Below are 16,647 nucleotides of genomic sequence, written 5' to 3' on the forward strand. Positions count from 1 at the left end.
TCTCTCTCTCTCTCTCTCTCTCTCTCTCTCTGTCTGTCTCGTCTCTCCTCTTTCCCTTAACCCTTTCTCTCTCTCTTCTTCCCAGTCTCATGATGCAACCTAGACTGGCTTTGAACTTGCACTCCTCTCGCCTCAGCCTCCCCAATGCTGAACTTAGAGACACCATGCCCAGCTTGCATGCTGCTTCTCAACAGTATATATTCTCTCTCTCTCTCTCTCTCTCTCTCTCTCTCTCTCTCTCTCTCTCTCTCTCTCTCTCTCTCTCTCTCTCTCTCTCATCCTCAAACTCTCACAAAAGCATTTAAGGGCATTTAATAAACTTTGTTACTCTTTTTTCCCCCCAAGCTGAGGTTTTATTATTTCTCTGGGAAATGTCTCTTCCAGTCTGGGTATGAGGGTCTGCACCTGCAACTTCCTCACTCAAGAGGTTAAAACGGGCAGAACATCATGAGACTGAGACCAGCTAAGGCTACATAACATCACGGTTTCCCGGCACAGCCAGGGCTATAGAGTAAGCTCTTGTTTCCTACTGTAAACAACAAATGGAACAAAGGAACTCCTCAATTAACCGAACCAGGGTACCTGCTTCTCCAGAATATGGTTTAGCTCCATGCACTTGTTCATGGTGGTGCCTTTTATATAAACTGTTTGGGGTTTTGTGTCTTTCACAACAGAACTGAAATGGGCTTGTTTCAGAAGTTTATCTTGAGCACACTAGACTGGTGGTCCTTTGGTGGTGCCATTTCTTGACACCAAGGGATTCCCGCACACCTCCTGTAGGTCCCACTTTTGCTGTGGAAGGTAGGGCTGTTTGATGCCACCCCTTACAAAGACTCTTGGTCCTTGGTGCACTGACATAGTTGTCTAGATATTAAACCAAACAGTCTAGATTCTACAGTGGAGAAACTGAATCGATCTTGTTTGGTTTTTTATTTTTTTAGGCACTAGGGACTGGGCACGGCGCTCAGCTTACCTATGCTAGGCAAGCACTCCACCACTGAGCTCCTGTTTTTCAGCCCCCTGAAAAAAGTAACTCGAGCCTGAAGTTAGAGGGTTTTTAAGATATACAGATTATTGCGGTTTGGGTCTGCTCTAATCAGATAAGTTAGAGAAAAGTACCCTGGGTTCTCCTTGAAGAAAAAGGTTCAACGTGTGAGAAGCAGTTAATAAGACAGAAATATTCTGTTTATCACTAAAAAGGGAGTAGGTCACATAGCACAGAACGGAGGTGGCCTCTGGGAGGTGGAAGTGGTCTCCATTTGGCAATTACTAATGAAATGCCCCCCTCCCCCCAGTGAGTCCTACAACCACAAGGAACTGGTCTTGGCCTACAGTTCATGGTGGTCAGCTGAGCGGTGCTAGAAAGCAGATGCTCTTGTTTTTGCAGGCCTTGCTTTTGCTAGTTTCACGTGTGAAGCAGACGATTTCAAGTTCCTAGATGAAGGGAAAGGATTTTTAAAATTTGGGTTTGCACCCTTTTCTGACCACAGCTGCAAAAACACTACTGCTAGGGAAACTTGCTTTGACTGATAAGCTGCAAGTAACGGGAGATAACAATTGTTAGCCAGGAAGGTGCTTGCTCTTGACCCCCTAGTAAACTCGTCACTGTTGGCATGCACTTCCTATTCCTGTGCTTAAAATCAATTTTGTTGGGCGTCTGGTGATTTCCGTACATCTTCCCCTCGGGCCCAGTAGCTCAGAAAGGTCTACTCGAAATTTCCTCTCCCATTGTGTCCTTCGCCCTTTCTACTTAATTCTGTTAACGAGCACTTCAAATCTCCACTTATCTGGGGGTTTAAAGCTTCAGGAACTTTTGACTTCTTGTCATCACATTTAATCTGTTGCCAAGTGCTGCTTATTCACCCCCTCCAGAGAAGGAGGGAGGGAGAGATCTAATGGGAGAGAAAAATCTCTGTTGAAGACTTTGAAGCTGCAGTAGGTGCCAGGGTAAATAAACCATGCGGCTGGTCACTGGGAGGTGAGAGTGCATGGTAAAGTCTCTCTCCCCCCACAGTAGCACAAGAGGCCTGCAGCTGCTCTCTCTTGGGAGCAAACTCTGATTAGCAGAGCTAATGGTGCCACTTCCCTGCTCAACTACCTTCCAAGGATTCCATTAGTTCGGCATTCAAACCTCTCTGGGTTGAAACGCCAACCTGCCTTTATCTAAGTGCCATCATTCTTAAAGGTGTATTTTGTCTGCCTACTAAGAGCTTTTTGGATTGCTCTTTAAAGATGCTTCTTTCAAACTGTTATTGCTTTTGCAGGTCCCTATACGACCTGACCTGTGAGCCTTCCCTGCAAGCTGCAGCTTTTCCCAAGAGCACCCTACTGTTACCTTTCCTTCTGATCTTCTGTCCTAACAATTCTCTGCAGCTGGAGAGTCTCATACCTTGGAGTCTTCTAAACTAGCTGTTTGGCTTCTTGAATTGCCAAGGAGAAATGTGGTTCCAGAGACAAAGTGTGAGTGCCTATAACAACTGTAAAAAGCCTATTTTCTCTGCCTGAATGTCTCATTTCCACCAACATCCCAACATTGTTCAATTCAGCCCTAGGCTTAAATATTGGGATTAAGTTGTGCACCCTCATCCCAAAGAATATGGATCCAGAGTCCATTTTCACAGTCAAGACCCCTTTATTTATTTTTACTTTTCCCATAATTTTAACTAGTTACCCTAGTCTCTTGTGTCTGCAGGACTGTGACCCGAATGTTCTTGCCTTTTGAGAATGGGTTTGCCTTTGCCAACTCTTTCCTCCTCTCTTCTTTCTTAACCAATTTTTTCTGTCCTCTTTTCTCCCACCTGATTAAAATTGGCACTTTAAGAAATCATTCCTTCTCAAAACAAAAGAAGGGTTAAGAAAAGAAGGCATATTCTTGTCGTCACAGCCCTTGGCAGGTTCATTAAGTTAGCCTGTATTACATTGGATACTATTGCAAGAGAACAAAATAAAAAATAAAAAATAAGATAGGAGGAGGAAAAGGAAAAGAAGGGGAGGGGAGCCAACAACAAAACAAATGGTATTAAAGACTGGCATGGTGGTGCACTCCTGTAATCCTAGCACTCGGGGGGGGGGGGGGGGTGTTAAGCGCAGGGGGATGGGGAGTTCAAGGTCATTCTTAACTAAACTGTGAGGTCGCGGTCAGCCTGGCCTAAGGGCGACCTAGTCTCCAAACAGAAAAAAAGAAAAAAAAGAAAAAGTAAGTGCATATAATAAGAAAACTTCGCAGGGTTCGTTTTCGAATCAGCGAGTGGACTCAGGGCGGTTGTTCTCTTAAAACCCCGCGAAACGAAGGCTTCCGTTTGCTCCCTCGCTAGCCTTGCCCCGCCCTCGCCGCCTCGAACTTGGCCTCCACCTCCCCGCTGTCCTGGGCGGGGTCTTTCAGGCCTGGGGCTTGAGTGACTTAACAACTTTGCCCCACCCTCCACCCCGTGCGCGTCTTGGTATGGCCTGTCCGGCGTAAGGCGTCTCACACCTCCACCCCTCTTTCTCTTTAGGTTGGTTCAGCCCCGGTCTACTCAGGGGTGGTGCTTAGCCGGCGCCAGACAGACCCTCGACTTCGGAGAGGCAGTGCCGTTCCCCTAGGCGCTTCCGCAGCTTCATCGGCTTCCTCGGCTTCCTCGGGGACCGTAGACCCTGGTTTATGCTCCTCCTCTGACCCGGCTAGAGACATGTCGACCCCGGCCCGGCGGCGCCTGATGAGGGACTTCAAGAGGTAGTCGTCGTCAATTGGGGGGGGGGGGAAGGCGATTGGGGGGCTGCCTGCTTGGGGGCACAGGGCGGATCCCGAAAAGGAGCGGCTCGGGGTGTGGTGAGGGGGGCCGGCCTCGCGTCGGGGGACTAAGGGGGAGCCGGCGTGTGTTTCTGAAGGTTACAGGAGGATCCCCCAGCCGGAGTGAGCGGGGCTCCATCGGAGAACAACATATTGGTTTGGAACGCGGTCATTTTCGGGTGAGTCTGCTTTCCGCCCGCTGCCTGGGGATGAGGGACCCGGGCCGGCCCCTGGACGAGCCGCGAGCGGGGGAGGAGGGGGGCGAACGGGAAGATATTTGGGGTTGTTTGGGCCTAGGCGCCTCCCCGGAGCCTCTGCCTCGATTAGCTCTGTTCCCGCTGCCAGGGGAGCCCTTTGGGGTTCTTAGGGGGGCGGGGTGGGGAGTGGTAGCGGCGGCGGCGGCCTGCGCTGCCTCTGCCCCAAAGGGAACGGAGCGGCTTTCCCCGACACAAAACGGCGGTGGTGGACAGGAGGCAGGGATGGCAGACCTTGACAGAGCCACCGCCTCCTCAGAGGCTCCGGGAAGACGGGGTCCCTCTTGGCGGGGCGGTTACTGACTGGGTTTTGTTTTTGTTTTTGCGTTGCAGGCCCGAAGGGACCCCATTTGAGGATGGTAAGAGAGTTTCTTAACCCACCTTTTGGGAGCCTCCTCATCAGGGGAAGGGGTTCCCTGTCATCAGTAAGCGCCCCCTACTTAAAGAACCTGTTTTGCCTTGCCTCCTCTCTGCCTACTAAAAGCTCCAGTGTGTGTAGTGGGTTGTTCTGGATGGGCCCGTGCTTAACCAGAACTGTACTTTTTCAGGTGTTTTCCTCCGTTTTTAATACATTTTGGGTAGAAGTAGTCTACTTTTTAAAAGAAGTACTGCCTGGCATTAAGGATTGTGGAGGTTCGAGCTCTGTTCCTGCTAAATACAGCCCCCACGGTGATAATTCTGTCCACCCGAGACCATCTGGTCTAGTATGCATTCCATCCCAAGGGCAAGAATTGTGCCCAGTAGTGCTTAGTGTGCAGTTTGTTGAGTGCTGGCTGAATGGGTGCAAGATTCTCTCTCTCTCTCTCTCTCTCTCTCTCTCTCTCTCTCTCTCTCTCTCTCTCTCTCTCTGTCTCTCTCTGTCTCTCTCTGTCTCTCTCACACACACACACACACTAACCTGGCTTCTACAATATGACTTAGAAGGCACATCAGCCTCACTGCTTTAAAGATGCTCTTAAATGCCCCTTGATTTTATTTTATTTTATTCATTTATTTTTGGTTTTTCGAGACAGGGTTTCTCTGTGTAGCCTTGACAATCCTGGACTCGCTTTGTAGACCGGGCTGGCCTTGAACTCACAGTGATCCGCCTGCCTCTGTTTCCCGAGTGCTGGGATTAAAGGCGCCACTCCCCCCACCCCGGCTGCCACTTGATTTTAAATTGATGTACACGGTGTGCTTTCATTAAGATCATCTGATGAGAAATCAAAACAGCTGCAGAAGTGAGGATTGCCCTATTGGCCAGTATCCAGCCTTCCTGCATGTTGAGTTTGTAGCAAGAGGTGTATAACTTTTAGATGATTTAGGTTTAACTTTGGAAACCACACATTAACTGCACGTCACAGCTTTAAAATTTGAATGCTGCCATGGTGTTCTATGCCTTTAATCCTTGAACTTGGAAGGGAAGGCGCAGGAGCAGGGACAGGTGGATCTCCATGAGTTTGAGATAAGTCTGTTCTGCCTAGTTTCAGGCCAGTCGGAGATATATGGTGAAACCTTGTCTCAAAAATAAAACAACAAAGAAAAAAAACCCTTCCAATTTGACATAATTACAGATTCCTGTGTAGTTGAAATAAATACTATAACGAGGCCTTGGGAACTCTTCACTTATCCCACGCCCATGTATTCTCCCTTATTTGGTAATCTCTCGAATGACTATACTACAACACCCTAATCAAAATTGCCAGTGATAGAGTTTACCTGCATACAATCAAAGAGTGAGTGTGTCTGTTTGTATGTTTGGTTTTAATTCTTTAAAGTATGATTAGAACTATTTGAATTTATGAAATTCTCTAGTGTTTGGGGTACTTAAAATAATCTTTCTGTAATTATTTTCTCAAGAACTTATCTTTCTTTACTGACATCTGAATGTGCACGCACACACACACACACACACACACACACACACACACTTCAGTTTAAAGGTGACAGCCAAAACATTCCTAAAAATACTTCATATAGTTATGTTGTTGAGTCAGATTGTTTTTTTGGTACTGCTAGTGACAAAATTTGTCTCAAATACTCAAGGCGTCTTTAGGAAACTGAATAGTCACCAGAATTTTTTGTTTGTTTGTTTTTCAAGACAGGGTTTCTCTGTGTAACAGCCCTGGCTGTCCTGGACTCAATTTGTAGACCAGGCTGGGCTCAAACTCAGAGATCCACCTGCCTCTGCCTCCCAAGTGCTGGTATTAAAGGCGTGCGCCACCATGCCCTGCTATCACCGAATTCTTTTAGCTTGCTTTCTACCTCACTGACCAGGTAAATGTCGCTGCTGTTCCATGCTGCAAGAAAAAAGAAATGACACAGGAGAAAATGGTTCTAGGGCATACTGCTTTGATGAATTTAATGTAAGAGCTAGCCAGACTTTACAAGATGGGTGCTTTGTTTAATTGAGACAGGTTTCTCTGTGTAGCCTTGGCTGTCCTGGAACTCATTCTGAATACCAGGCTAGCCTTAAACTTAGAGATCAGCCTGCTTCTGCCTCCTGAGTGCTAGAATCAAAGGTGTGCACCACTACCATCTGGCTTGTGTCAGCTAGGTCTTCATATGTATATTTTATGTGTAGGCCAGTGGTTCTCAACCTTCCTGATGCTGGGACCCTTTAATACAGTTCCTAGCATTGTGGTATTCCCCAATCATAAAATTGTTTTCATTGAGACTTCAGAACTGTAATTCTGCTACTGTTCTGAATCATATTGTAAATGTCTTTGTTTTCTAATGGTCTCAGGTGACACCTGTGAAAGATCCATTTAACACTCTCCAAGGGGTTGGGACTCATAGGTTGAGAACCACTGGTATAGACTGTTTAGCAATAGTGGGCTTTATTTTCATCCCCCCCCCCCCATTTTGCTCAGACTGTTTTATCCTAGGTACAGCCTTTGACATTTCCTGGCTTTGTTTTTGATGGTGTATATCTATCTCTAACCTGGCAGCGCTGAAAGAAGTTAGGCAAAATGACCGTACATGTCTCTTGATTCTGGTATATGGATGCTTCCTTGGGTGTTTAGAGCTCTGACTGGCAAAAACAAATTCTGACCTTTTTTTTCATTACTCCTAATTAGGAGAATTTATAATTACGGAAGAAATTTGGTAGAGATAAATGACAGCTGATTTTTCTGTCTCAAATGTGTTCCAAATTTAAAGCCCTCACAACTTTTCTTTATTCCTCAGTAGATGTTTCTTAACCTGGACCTAGTTAAAAAGAGGAAATCCCAAGCTGGGCGCAGTGGCGCACACCTATAATCCCAGCACTTGGGAGGCGGAGGCAGGTGGATCTCTGTGAGTTTGAGGCCAGCCTGGTCTACAAAGTAAGTCCAGGATAACCAGGACTACACGAGATCCCTGTCTCAAAAAACAAACAAAAGAGGAAATCGAGAAAAAAGGAATTCTCCACTCCCCCAGATAGGATTTCTTTGTAGCTTGCCGAGTGCTGGGATTAAACATGTACATGCACCAGAGAAAGGGAATTCTTAAAGGCTGTTTGCTATAGCTTAACATACTTAAGATGAGAGAAAATATGTTCTGGAAACCTTCAGCTACCAGAACACTGTAAGGAAATACTTTGTTAAACTGTCTTTGTATAGCCTTTAATCCTAGCACTGGGAAGGTAGAGGCAGGTGGATCTCTGTAAGTTCGAGGCCAGCCTGCAACCAAAAAAAATATATATATATAACATATATATATAAATTTGTATATAAGCTAAGTATGTATAATATGTATAAAGCATAAAGTTATGGGATATATTCTTTATCATATTCAAAATTATTAGGAGTGAGATAATTACAGTTATTTTTAATGGTATATGTGACCTTTAGAATTTGAGTGTGTATATCTTTTTTAAGAAAGGTATCTTTTAAAGACCACTAAGAATGATGAATTTTCTTTCAGTCATCAAAAAAAGTTTTAAGTACATATATTTTTGCTTTTTCCTCTCAGGCTTCTAAGTTAGTCAGACGACAAGAAATATGACCAGGAAAAGTTTTCTTTGACTAATATGATTTCTGTGTGTGTGTGTGTGTGTGTGTTTTGAGATAGGGTTTCTTGTAGTTCAGGCTGGCCTCAAACTAAATATGTGGCTGAGGATGACCTTGAATTCCTAATCCTCTTGCTTCCCCATCCCAAGTGTTAGGATTAGAGGTTGGTTGTGCCACATAGGCCATCAGGCCTGACTCTTAACTTCAAGTTAAAAAACACTGAATATTAAGTCTTTAGGCAGAACATATACTTATTAATTCAACCCATGTCAGTCTTTATTGCCATAACCTAGACATTTATATATATTTTTTATGGGCTCCATGTTTATTTCTGTTGGTACTTAAAATGTTTTGGCCTCCTCAGGAAGATGAAAAAAATCAGTAAAGATTGTACACAACAATGATGAATCCTCACTTTTTATTATTTTGGAGCCTAGCCCTCTGAAGGTGAGCTCTAGTATGAGGTTGTTTAATAGCCTATAATTTTTTAAATTGTCTTAACATTTGTTTAGGTCTCATAAATTGTATTAAGGGTTCTCCTGAAGAGGCTGTGCTTATTTAATGTAACTGAAAGAAATTTTGACTTTTTAATGTATGTATTGAGTAAGATTTGGGTAAGTCTTAATTTCTGAATCAAGTAAACAAACAAGTTGTTTTTCTTCTGAAGATAGCTAAAGGTTTTAGAAAGACTGGATTCACTACTTTGTAGCTAGGGTAAGCTAGCTTGTCCAGGCCACAGTTAGGTAGAGGGCTCTAGCCAAGGAATTTGAACTGACTGCATATATACTCAATTTATATATTTGCTGTGCGACAGAAAATGAATGCTGCTTAATATCTGAATTTACTTGTGTGTTTATGACTGGTAGTAAATGTCAGAGTTTGGGTTTTTCTCACTCAACCAAGTCTAGATAAATAAGACAGAATTATAGCTAAAGTAATTGTTCATTTATGGAGAACATTGTAGGACTATACACATCTGCCACATTTAAGTCTCACTAATTATTAGCTGCCTTTTGCATATGAAAAACTTGAGGTTTAGTCAAATATAGCACCAAAGATCTGAGTGTTTTAGCATGTCTATGTACCATGTGTGTGCCTGTTGCTCATAAAGGCTTGAAGAGGGCATGGGATCCCCTAAACCTACAGCCCTTACTCTTGAGTCTGTTGTGGTTTTTGTTGTTGCTTTCCCTGTGTATTGCTTTACCCGTTTTGGATACCACATTTAATGGCCGTTTAATTCAGAGTAGCTGGGGTCTCTGTGCTGTTAAGCCTGCCCAGTTTTCGAGCAGCTTCTTGATCATAAACCTATTATCTATAACTTAGTGAGATTTTATCACTAATCCAGTTGTGTTTATACATAAGGGAATTTTAAGTATTGAACATGGTCTACCATTTCCACTTTTCTTTCATTTCAGTCATTAATACTGGAAAGGAAGGATCATGATTCCTCAAGAAGAGGAAGATTGCTGGGTGTGGCACGATACACCTTTATTCTCAGCACTCAGGAGTAGAGGCAGATGAGCCTCTATGAATGAGTTCAAGGCCAGCCTGATCTATGCATGGAGTTCCAGGGTAGCCAGGGCTACTAGAGACCTGGTCTCAAACAACAAAAAGGAAAACTGGAAGCAGGAGGTGATGAGCAGAAAGTATGCTCTGATGCCCTGTAGTTTGTCCATTTCTCAATGTTTTACTGTATATATGGCCTTCAAAAGAAGACAGTTTTAGAGTGACAGTAGTTTGGGAAATGGTACTATTCCAGTTGTTCCTTTTTTTTTTTTTTTTTAAATGCTGTGGATAAATATAACCCAGGGCTTGGAACAAGCTAAACAAGATGCTCTTATTATTGAGCTATACTCCCAGGCCCATGTTGCTTTTATAAGCAATTCTTTCTTTCCATCCCTCCGTGTGTGTGTGTGTGTGTGTGTGTGTGTGTGTGTGTGTGTGTGTGTGTGTGTGTCTAGGGTGCTTTGTGGCATTTCTTTTCTTTTTTAAAAATTTGTTCTCTATATGCTTGTGGATACACATGTTGAAATCACAGGACAACTTAGTAGTTCTCCTTTAACCTCATAGGTTCTGGGAATCAAATTCAAGTTTTCAGGCTTAGTGCCTTTTGTTATACATTCATAGCAAGGCCAGGTTAGTAGTAGAAAATAAAAAATTTGATATTGTTATGTGTCAGGTTTAACAGTAGAAATACCACAGTATTCTTTTTTCATAGTAGGAATACAACTATGAATGAAATTCAGCAGAAAATAAATTGCCAGCTTTAAAGGTACTAGTAATAGGTTATACTCTAAAGTGTAGGCTACTTTATTGCAGTAAATAATTTATCAAATGGGCCATAGTAATGCACATGCATACTAACCAGGTAATAATAATGACTCATTCATACACACACACTTATATATAAGCATATATATATAAACATATATGTATATTTTTTTTTGAGACGGGTTTTCTGTATAGCCTTGGCTGTTCTGGAACTCACACACTGTAGACCAGGCTGGCCTTGAACTCAGATATCTACCTGCCTCTGCCTCCCAGTGCTGAGATTAAAGGTGTGCACAATCACCACCCTGCCTGATTCTTTCATGCTAGTGTGTGTGTCTGTGCGTCTGTCTGATGTGTTTCTATGTATGCCAGGCTGTGCTAATGGAGGTCTGGAGACAAGTTCATGGAAGTTGTATTTTCACCTTTATCTGGGTTCCAAGCACTTAGTCACCTCATCAGGCCCCATGACTGACTGATTCTTGGGTTTACTTGAAGAGATTTTAAGTAAATTTCAAGGAAAAAAAAAAGCCTAATTGCTTTCTTAAAACTAAGAAGCACAGCTAAAAATAACACTTTAATGAATGTGCCATCTCCCCACAACACAACAGCCTACAATTCTTGAATGATGTCCAGAGTATCTATAACCTAGTATGTTTTAGGGCCTCCAGCTAACCTCAAGTTGGCATATATTTTAAAAGTATTTTTTTTCTCCTGAGACAGGGTTTCTCTGTGTAGCCTTGGCTGTCCTGGACTCACTTTGTAGACCAGGCTTGCCTGAACTCACAGCGACCCACCTGCCTCTGCCTCTCAAGTGCTGGGATTTAATGCATGTCCTACCACTGACTGGCTTTAAAAGTCATTTCTTCTTAATGCCAGTAACCTTAACATATGATTAAAGATAAATTTGTAGGAGGCATTAATGTAGTATAAACCAAATATAATTATTTTTGTTAGTCCCTCCATTAGAATGAATGATTGCATTGATGCTTTTAAAAATACTTTATGGGTCAAACAAGGGTTTTAAGAAGCACTACAACGTTGTTCTGGCTTATGTTCAATTAAGTTTTCATTATAATACTACTATATAAAAACAATCTCTTTCTGTGCTTAGTTTATGTATTAATTCAATTATGGGTTTTCATTTCTAGCAATGGTTTTGGAACCCTTTCTCCTGTCAATTTTAAGGTGATGGCTGATTGCAGTAGGCCTTTGAGGTATTGAGGGGTACTGGAGGTTAAACTAGGGCTCCCTGCATGCTAGCCAAGTGCTCTCCCACTGAGCTGTATCATTAGTCCCCAGTTCTCTTAGTCTAAAGAAATAAAGTAAAATTTGGGACTCGGTACCTTGTCATTTGAAGGATATTTTCAAAATGCATAGTGACTAACATACAGCGAAAAGCAATTTTGTTTATGTTGACTATTTTTGTTATCTCATTTAATAACTGAAAAAAAAAAAAAACCCAGCATTAAAAGCAAAGTACTGTTAAACAAAACAAAAGAAAACAAAATTTTATCCCCTTCTTTTTCACTACAGGAACATTTAAACTTACAATTGAATTCACTGAAGAATATCCAAATAAACCACCTGCTGTTAGATTTATCTCTAAGATGTTTCATCCTAATGGCAAGTATTTTAAACATGTTCTTGTAAGGTCCTACAATGCTTATTAGAGTGGTATTCCAAATGCTGCTGTTACGTGTCATTCTCGAATATTTCCTTAGGTATCTTCCTTTCTCTAGAAATTGGTGTCATTCTTGAGTATTTCCTTAGATATCTTCCTTTCTCTAGAAATTGGAATTTGTTCATGGTCTTTACTGTCTTGATCTGTAGCCCTAAAAACGCAAGAGGATGGTACCATCCTTCGCTTGTAGTCTTTACAGTTTGCTGGCTTTGTGATCTTTGTTACTTATTAAACAAAAATAAGGATGCTATTGGGGGTCCTGTTTAATGACAGGCAAAATTAAAATAATTGTGTATTGTAATTATTTTCACCAGCATTCAGAAAAGGTATTTTTCAACTACAGGTACAAATCAGAATTACCACGGAACATTTTGAATACTACAGATTCTGGTGGTCCCACCCCAGACTCAACCAAATACCAGATTCTGTTGAAGGACCTGACAGTTTGCTGGAAAAGTGCTGCTAGTCTACATGATTCTGATTTCTACCTTTTTTTTTTCTAGTAATGATAATTTTCTTTAAGGTGTTAATAAGACTTTTATCTTTAAGCCTTGGGAATGTTAAGTTGTTACTATTACAAATAGGATATATATATTTTTCAGATTTGGCGGGCTGAATTTCCCACAATTCTATGGTTAGGGTACCCACTGGAAAATATGTATGACACCCTGAACATGAGGACTCTTCAGAATAAGCACCGCCTTCCAATTTTATACCATTTATTATTTCCTGATCACTGTATTTCCCTAATAATGATTATCCTACCTTTTTAGACGGTTAACTAGGAACCTTTAAACTTCAAAAGCAAAGTATTCTTAAGCATTTTTGTCTTTATTAGTCTTATATTTAACATAACTACTTTTGTGTTCTTAGTGTATGCAGACGGTAGTATATGTCTGGATATACTCCAGAACCGTTGGAGCCCAACCTATGATGTGTCTTCCATTTTAACATCCATACAGGTGATTTTTTGTTTTGTTTAATGTTTGATGTTTTTATATTAGTGAGTGTTTTGACCTTTTAACTTTTTGGACCAAGCTTATTGTATTAAGTAAAAGGGAGTAGACTGTTAATATCCAGGTCACCAGGAAATAATGTGTATGGGTGTGTATATTTGCCTGAGCTATTTGCAGTTGATTTAGGTTAGTATATGGAAGATGGAAAATTTAACTTGTTTTGGAACAGTGGTGTTGTCACCAACTGATAAAATAGCTGTTTGCTCTCAACAGTTTTTAGTCTTGTTGTATTGAAGAATTGACATAATGTTATCTTTTCTCTGAAGTCTCTATTGGATGAACCTAATCCCAATAGTCCAGCAAACAGCCAGGCTGCACAGCTGTACCAGGAGAACAAGCGGGAGTATGAAAAGCGTGTCTCTGCAATAGTAGAACAAAGCTGGCGTGACTGTTGACTCAGGGTAGAGCAAAAGAGGCTGGCAGCAAAAGAAGAGGCTGGCTATAAGAGAAGTGTATATTGATGCATTTATCACCTTCTTATTCCTAATTCATTACATTTACTTTATTAAAAACAAAATAGCTGTTGTGCTGTTTCTGTCTTCCCTTCTCAAGTTTTTCTTCCCCTTTCTGTGTGGAGCGGCAGAGATACTATTTGAAATCCAATGTACTGTACCTGGGTTACTTGCAAACATTACAACTGCATATGTCCTTTTGTTGTATCTCATCTCCAGCCTCCAAGCAGTTATCAGGTTACTGTACTTTTTATACTAAGCTTTTAAGATAAAATGTTATGTATAGCCTGGTGACCAGGATGATATTTGTAACAAAATGATTGCTGCTGTGTTTCATCCTGGCCAGTCCTTCCTTGTGTTTGATTTGGTAAAGAATATTTAGAATATGGCCTAAAGAAAACAGGAATGCATCTATAGACACATTATTTGAAAGGGGAAGGAAAACTGAAAAATCCTATCATAAGCAATATGAACTGCAAGATGGCACTTATTAGTATCAAGGAGACTGCTAAAGGACCCAGCTAACAAACTGAAGCATTTTAATAACTGACATAGTCCACTTTTTGCAAGATATTCATAGTGCAAAACTCAATTGTTTCAAAATCCTGGCCTTCAGAGTTTTTGTTTTTTAAAGAGGTTTGAGAATAGGACTAGAAGCTGTCTTTTTTTTTTTTTTTTTTTTTAAGTTAGGAAAAACGAAAGATCCTCTAATCATTTCAAAGGAGCATAAGTAAACTTTTCTTTTTATGATTCAAGGAAGGGAACATATCTTGCAAACTTTTCCCATAAAAATCCTGAGTTACTGATGCATGCTTTCAGTGTTTTGAGACTCTTAATGCCCACATCTGCAACTTTTCTTTGGATATTTACACTTTTAAATATACAGTATGGGGCAAGGCTTGTAAATGTTTTGTCTAATATATTTTAATTGTTAATCTTTTATGCGTTTATAGCACTTCTAACTTTGCACAAGTAACCCATGTAAAAACTGTACATTTTCAAAAGTTGTAAATAAAAAAAATCTTAAAATTTAGTTCCTACTTTTATTTACTTTTTACTTATCTTCCCTTTTAAAAATAAGTACAACAAAAACAAAAACAAAATGCTTTCTGGGAATAGACAGCTAGTACTGTCAGAAAACCTTCCCCCCCCCCCCTTCAACTTTACAGTCACACTTACTGCTTTTCAAATATTTTGGCATGAATTAATTTGGTATACACTGTAGGCAATAAAAAGCATGATAATAAGTATTTTACTAGTATCCCCAGAGACCAAGCTCTAACTCATTGATCTTGACAGTCTACCTCTTTAAAAAATCTATAGCTTAGTGGGACATGTTTATGCACCCCTGTAATTCCAGCATTTGGGGTGCAGACGGATCTCTTGAGTTTGAGGCCAGCTTTGTCTGCAGAGCAAGTTCCAGGCCAGCCAGTTACATAATGAGACCCTGTCTCAAAGGAAAATAATGGCAAGGTGGAGGGCAATTGGTTAAGAATACTTGCTGTGTTTCCAGGACCCTGTTCCAGTTCCCAGGACCCACACTGGATTGTTCACAACTGCTGACTCCAGTTCTAGGGGATTTGATGCCTGCCTTCTGGCCACACTCAGATGGTACACAAACATACATTCAGGCAGATACACAATGAATAATCACTTAATACTGAAAAATTTTGTATAATTTTTAGTAAACGTGTGAAGGCAGGTATCCTCTGATACATTGAAATGCAAGTAGGCTTTCCTGAGTGAGGAGCAACCATCTCATTTTAAAGAGACTATGATATGCTGTGTCTTATTAATAGGGAAAAGATGCATGCACCCCAGTCATTTTTGAAGGGTAATTAAACCTCATCATGGGAGAGCTCAATCTACACTATTAAATACCACATTAACTGCATTGTTCCACTTAGGAGTGATGTCCTCAAATACATTTAGTATTTCTCCTTAAGTCAATTTCTGCTTTAAAGTAGAGCCCCTGTTTTTTTTTTTTTTTCTGGTATTTGAATTAACTTTTTCACCCTGCTTTGTTGGGGCACCTTAAATATATTGACACTTCTTAATATTTGAAAAATAGGATGAGACTGGGAACAGGCCAATTTAGTAGCATTTTATTTTATATACTTCCTGAGAAACACCATCTCCAATTTTTCATGGGATAATCCTTTTACAACCTTAACAGTAAAGCTGACATAGAAATAGTCAAAGCTACCACTAAACACTCATTGGAACATTTAGTACAAATCACCCTTTTTCTCCTTCACAGTTTTAACACAAGCTGCTTTGTCTGCATGTAATTAGAAGAAAGTTAAAACAGATTTGCAAGGTGCCTTTTTGAGACCCAAACTTATCTTCAATTCTGCACCTGCTTATGTGCAGAAGGGGGTATGCTGAAGAACCAAAGTTGTAATTAGAGTCCTTTATTTAGGATCCATTTCAAGGGTTACTCAGCAAGTGAACACATTGAATACTACTAAAACAGGAAAAAAGAAAAGGACCCCGATGGAGTCCTGCAATCAAGGGGGTGGGGGATTAAAAAGAGGTTCTGTGAGCACAAGCACATATGCATAGCGTCCAGTTTATCATATTTAATACACATCAAATGAAGTTGTCATATACTGTCAGCAAAGTTCCCGGGCTAAAACTGACTATCTCTTAGAAAAGGAAAATGCAAGGACCAACTAAAGGGAAAATTGGAAACTGAAACAACAAAGTCGTCAGCAGCTCATGTCAACCTCATTTCTCCACATTACTTTAGTCTTACGCAGTTAGTGACTTTGCTCTAATTCCACTAAAGCTGCGCTATCAAGTTATCTGCCCCCCCCAAATGATCTCAATTCCTATATACTTTACCCAATTATCACAAAACAAATTTGACTCTAGATTCCCTAGCATTTTCCTCCAAAACAAAACAACAAACATTCTGGGAGGAAGAAAGACAAGAGAAAAGCCAACCACATTTCCACAGCTTGTAATCGCTAAGAACCATCTCTCCTCGCTCAGAGAACCAAAGACACAGTGCTCTAACAACTTACCAAGTGGGAGTGAATTTTGCAGGTAAAAAAATTATAATCGCAAGATCTAGGAAAGTTCTACCCTAGTTCTCTGCTTTTGCTAAAGTATTAAGCACCAAAATAAAATACACATTTTTTTCCTACCAAAACTAATACAGTAAGTACATAGACTATGGTATGGAAAAGGAGTAGAAAGCTGAAGCTATACTGTGCTAGCCAATGTAG

At 40.9% G+C, this 16,647-nt stretch overlaps 2 protein-coding genes across 2 annotated transcripts in view; one reads left to right on the forward strand and one right to left on the reverse strand.

Moving 5' to 3' along the window:
- Positions 1-16,647, reverse strand: part of Steep1 (STING1 ER exit protein 1) — a 46,277-nt gene that overhangs the window by 24,661 nt on the left and 4,969 nt on the right. The window lies entirely within an intron of this gene.
- On the forward strand, positions 3,439-14,101 carry Ube2a (ubiquitin conjugating enzyme E2 A). Its single transcript, XM_051142270.1, has 6 exons — positions 3,439-3,712; positions 3,868-3,948; positions 4,357-4,382; positions 11,799-11,888; positions 12,820-12,908; positions 13,229-14,101. The coding sequence occupies exons 1-6, from the start codon at positions 3,669-3,671 to the stop codon at positions 13,355-13,357; spliced, it is 459 nt and encodes a 152-aa protein (XP_050998227.1). The 5' UTR covers positions 3,439-3,668; the 3' UTR covers positions 13,358-14,101.

This window comes from Acomys russatus, chromosome X (genome assembly GCF_903995435.1).
Source record: "Acomys russatus chromosome X, mAcoRus1.1, whole genome shotgun sequence".
NCBI lineage: Eukaryota > Metazoa > Chordata > Mammalia > Rodentia > Muridae > Acomys > Acomys russatus.

Coding starts and splice junctions, on each gene's coding strand:
- Ube2a (XM_051142270.1), top strand. CDS start 3,669: ATGTCGACCCCGGCCCGGCGGCGCCTGATGAGGGACTTCAAGAG. Junction 3,713..3,867: donor CTGATGAGGGACTTCAAGAG/GTAGTCGTCGTC, acceptor GTGTTTCTGAAG/GTTACAGGAGGATCCCCCAG. Junction 4,383..11,798: donor AGGGACCCCATTTGAGGATG/GTAAGAGAGTTT, acceptor TTTTCACTACAG/GAACATTTAAACTTACAATT.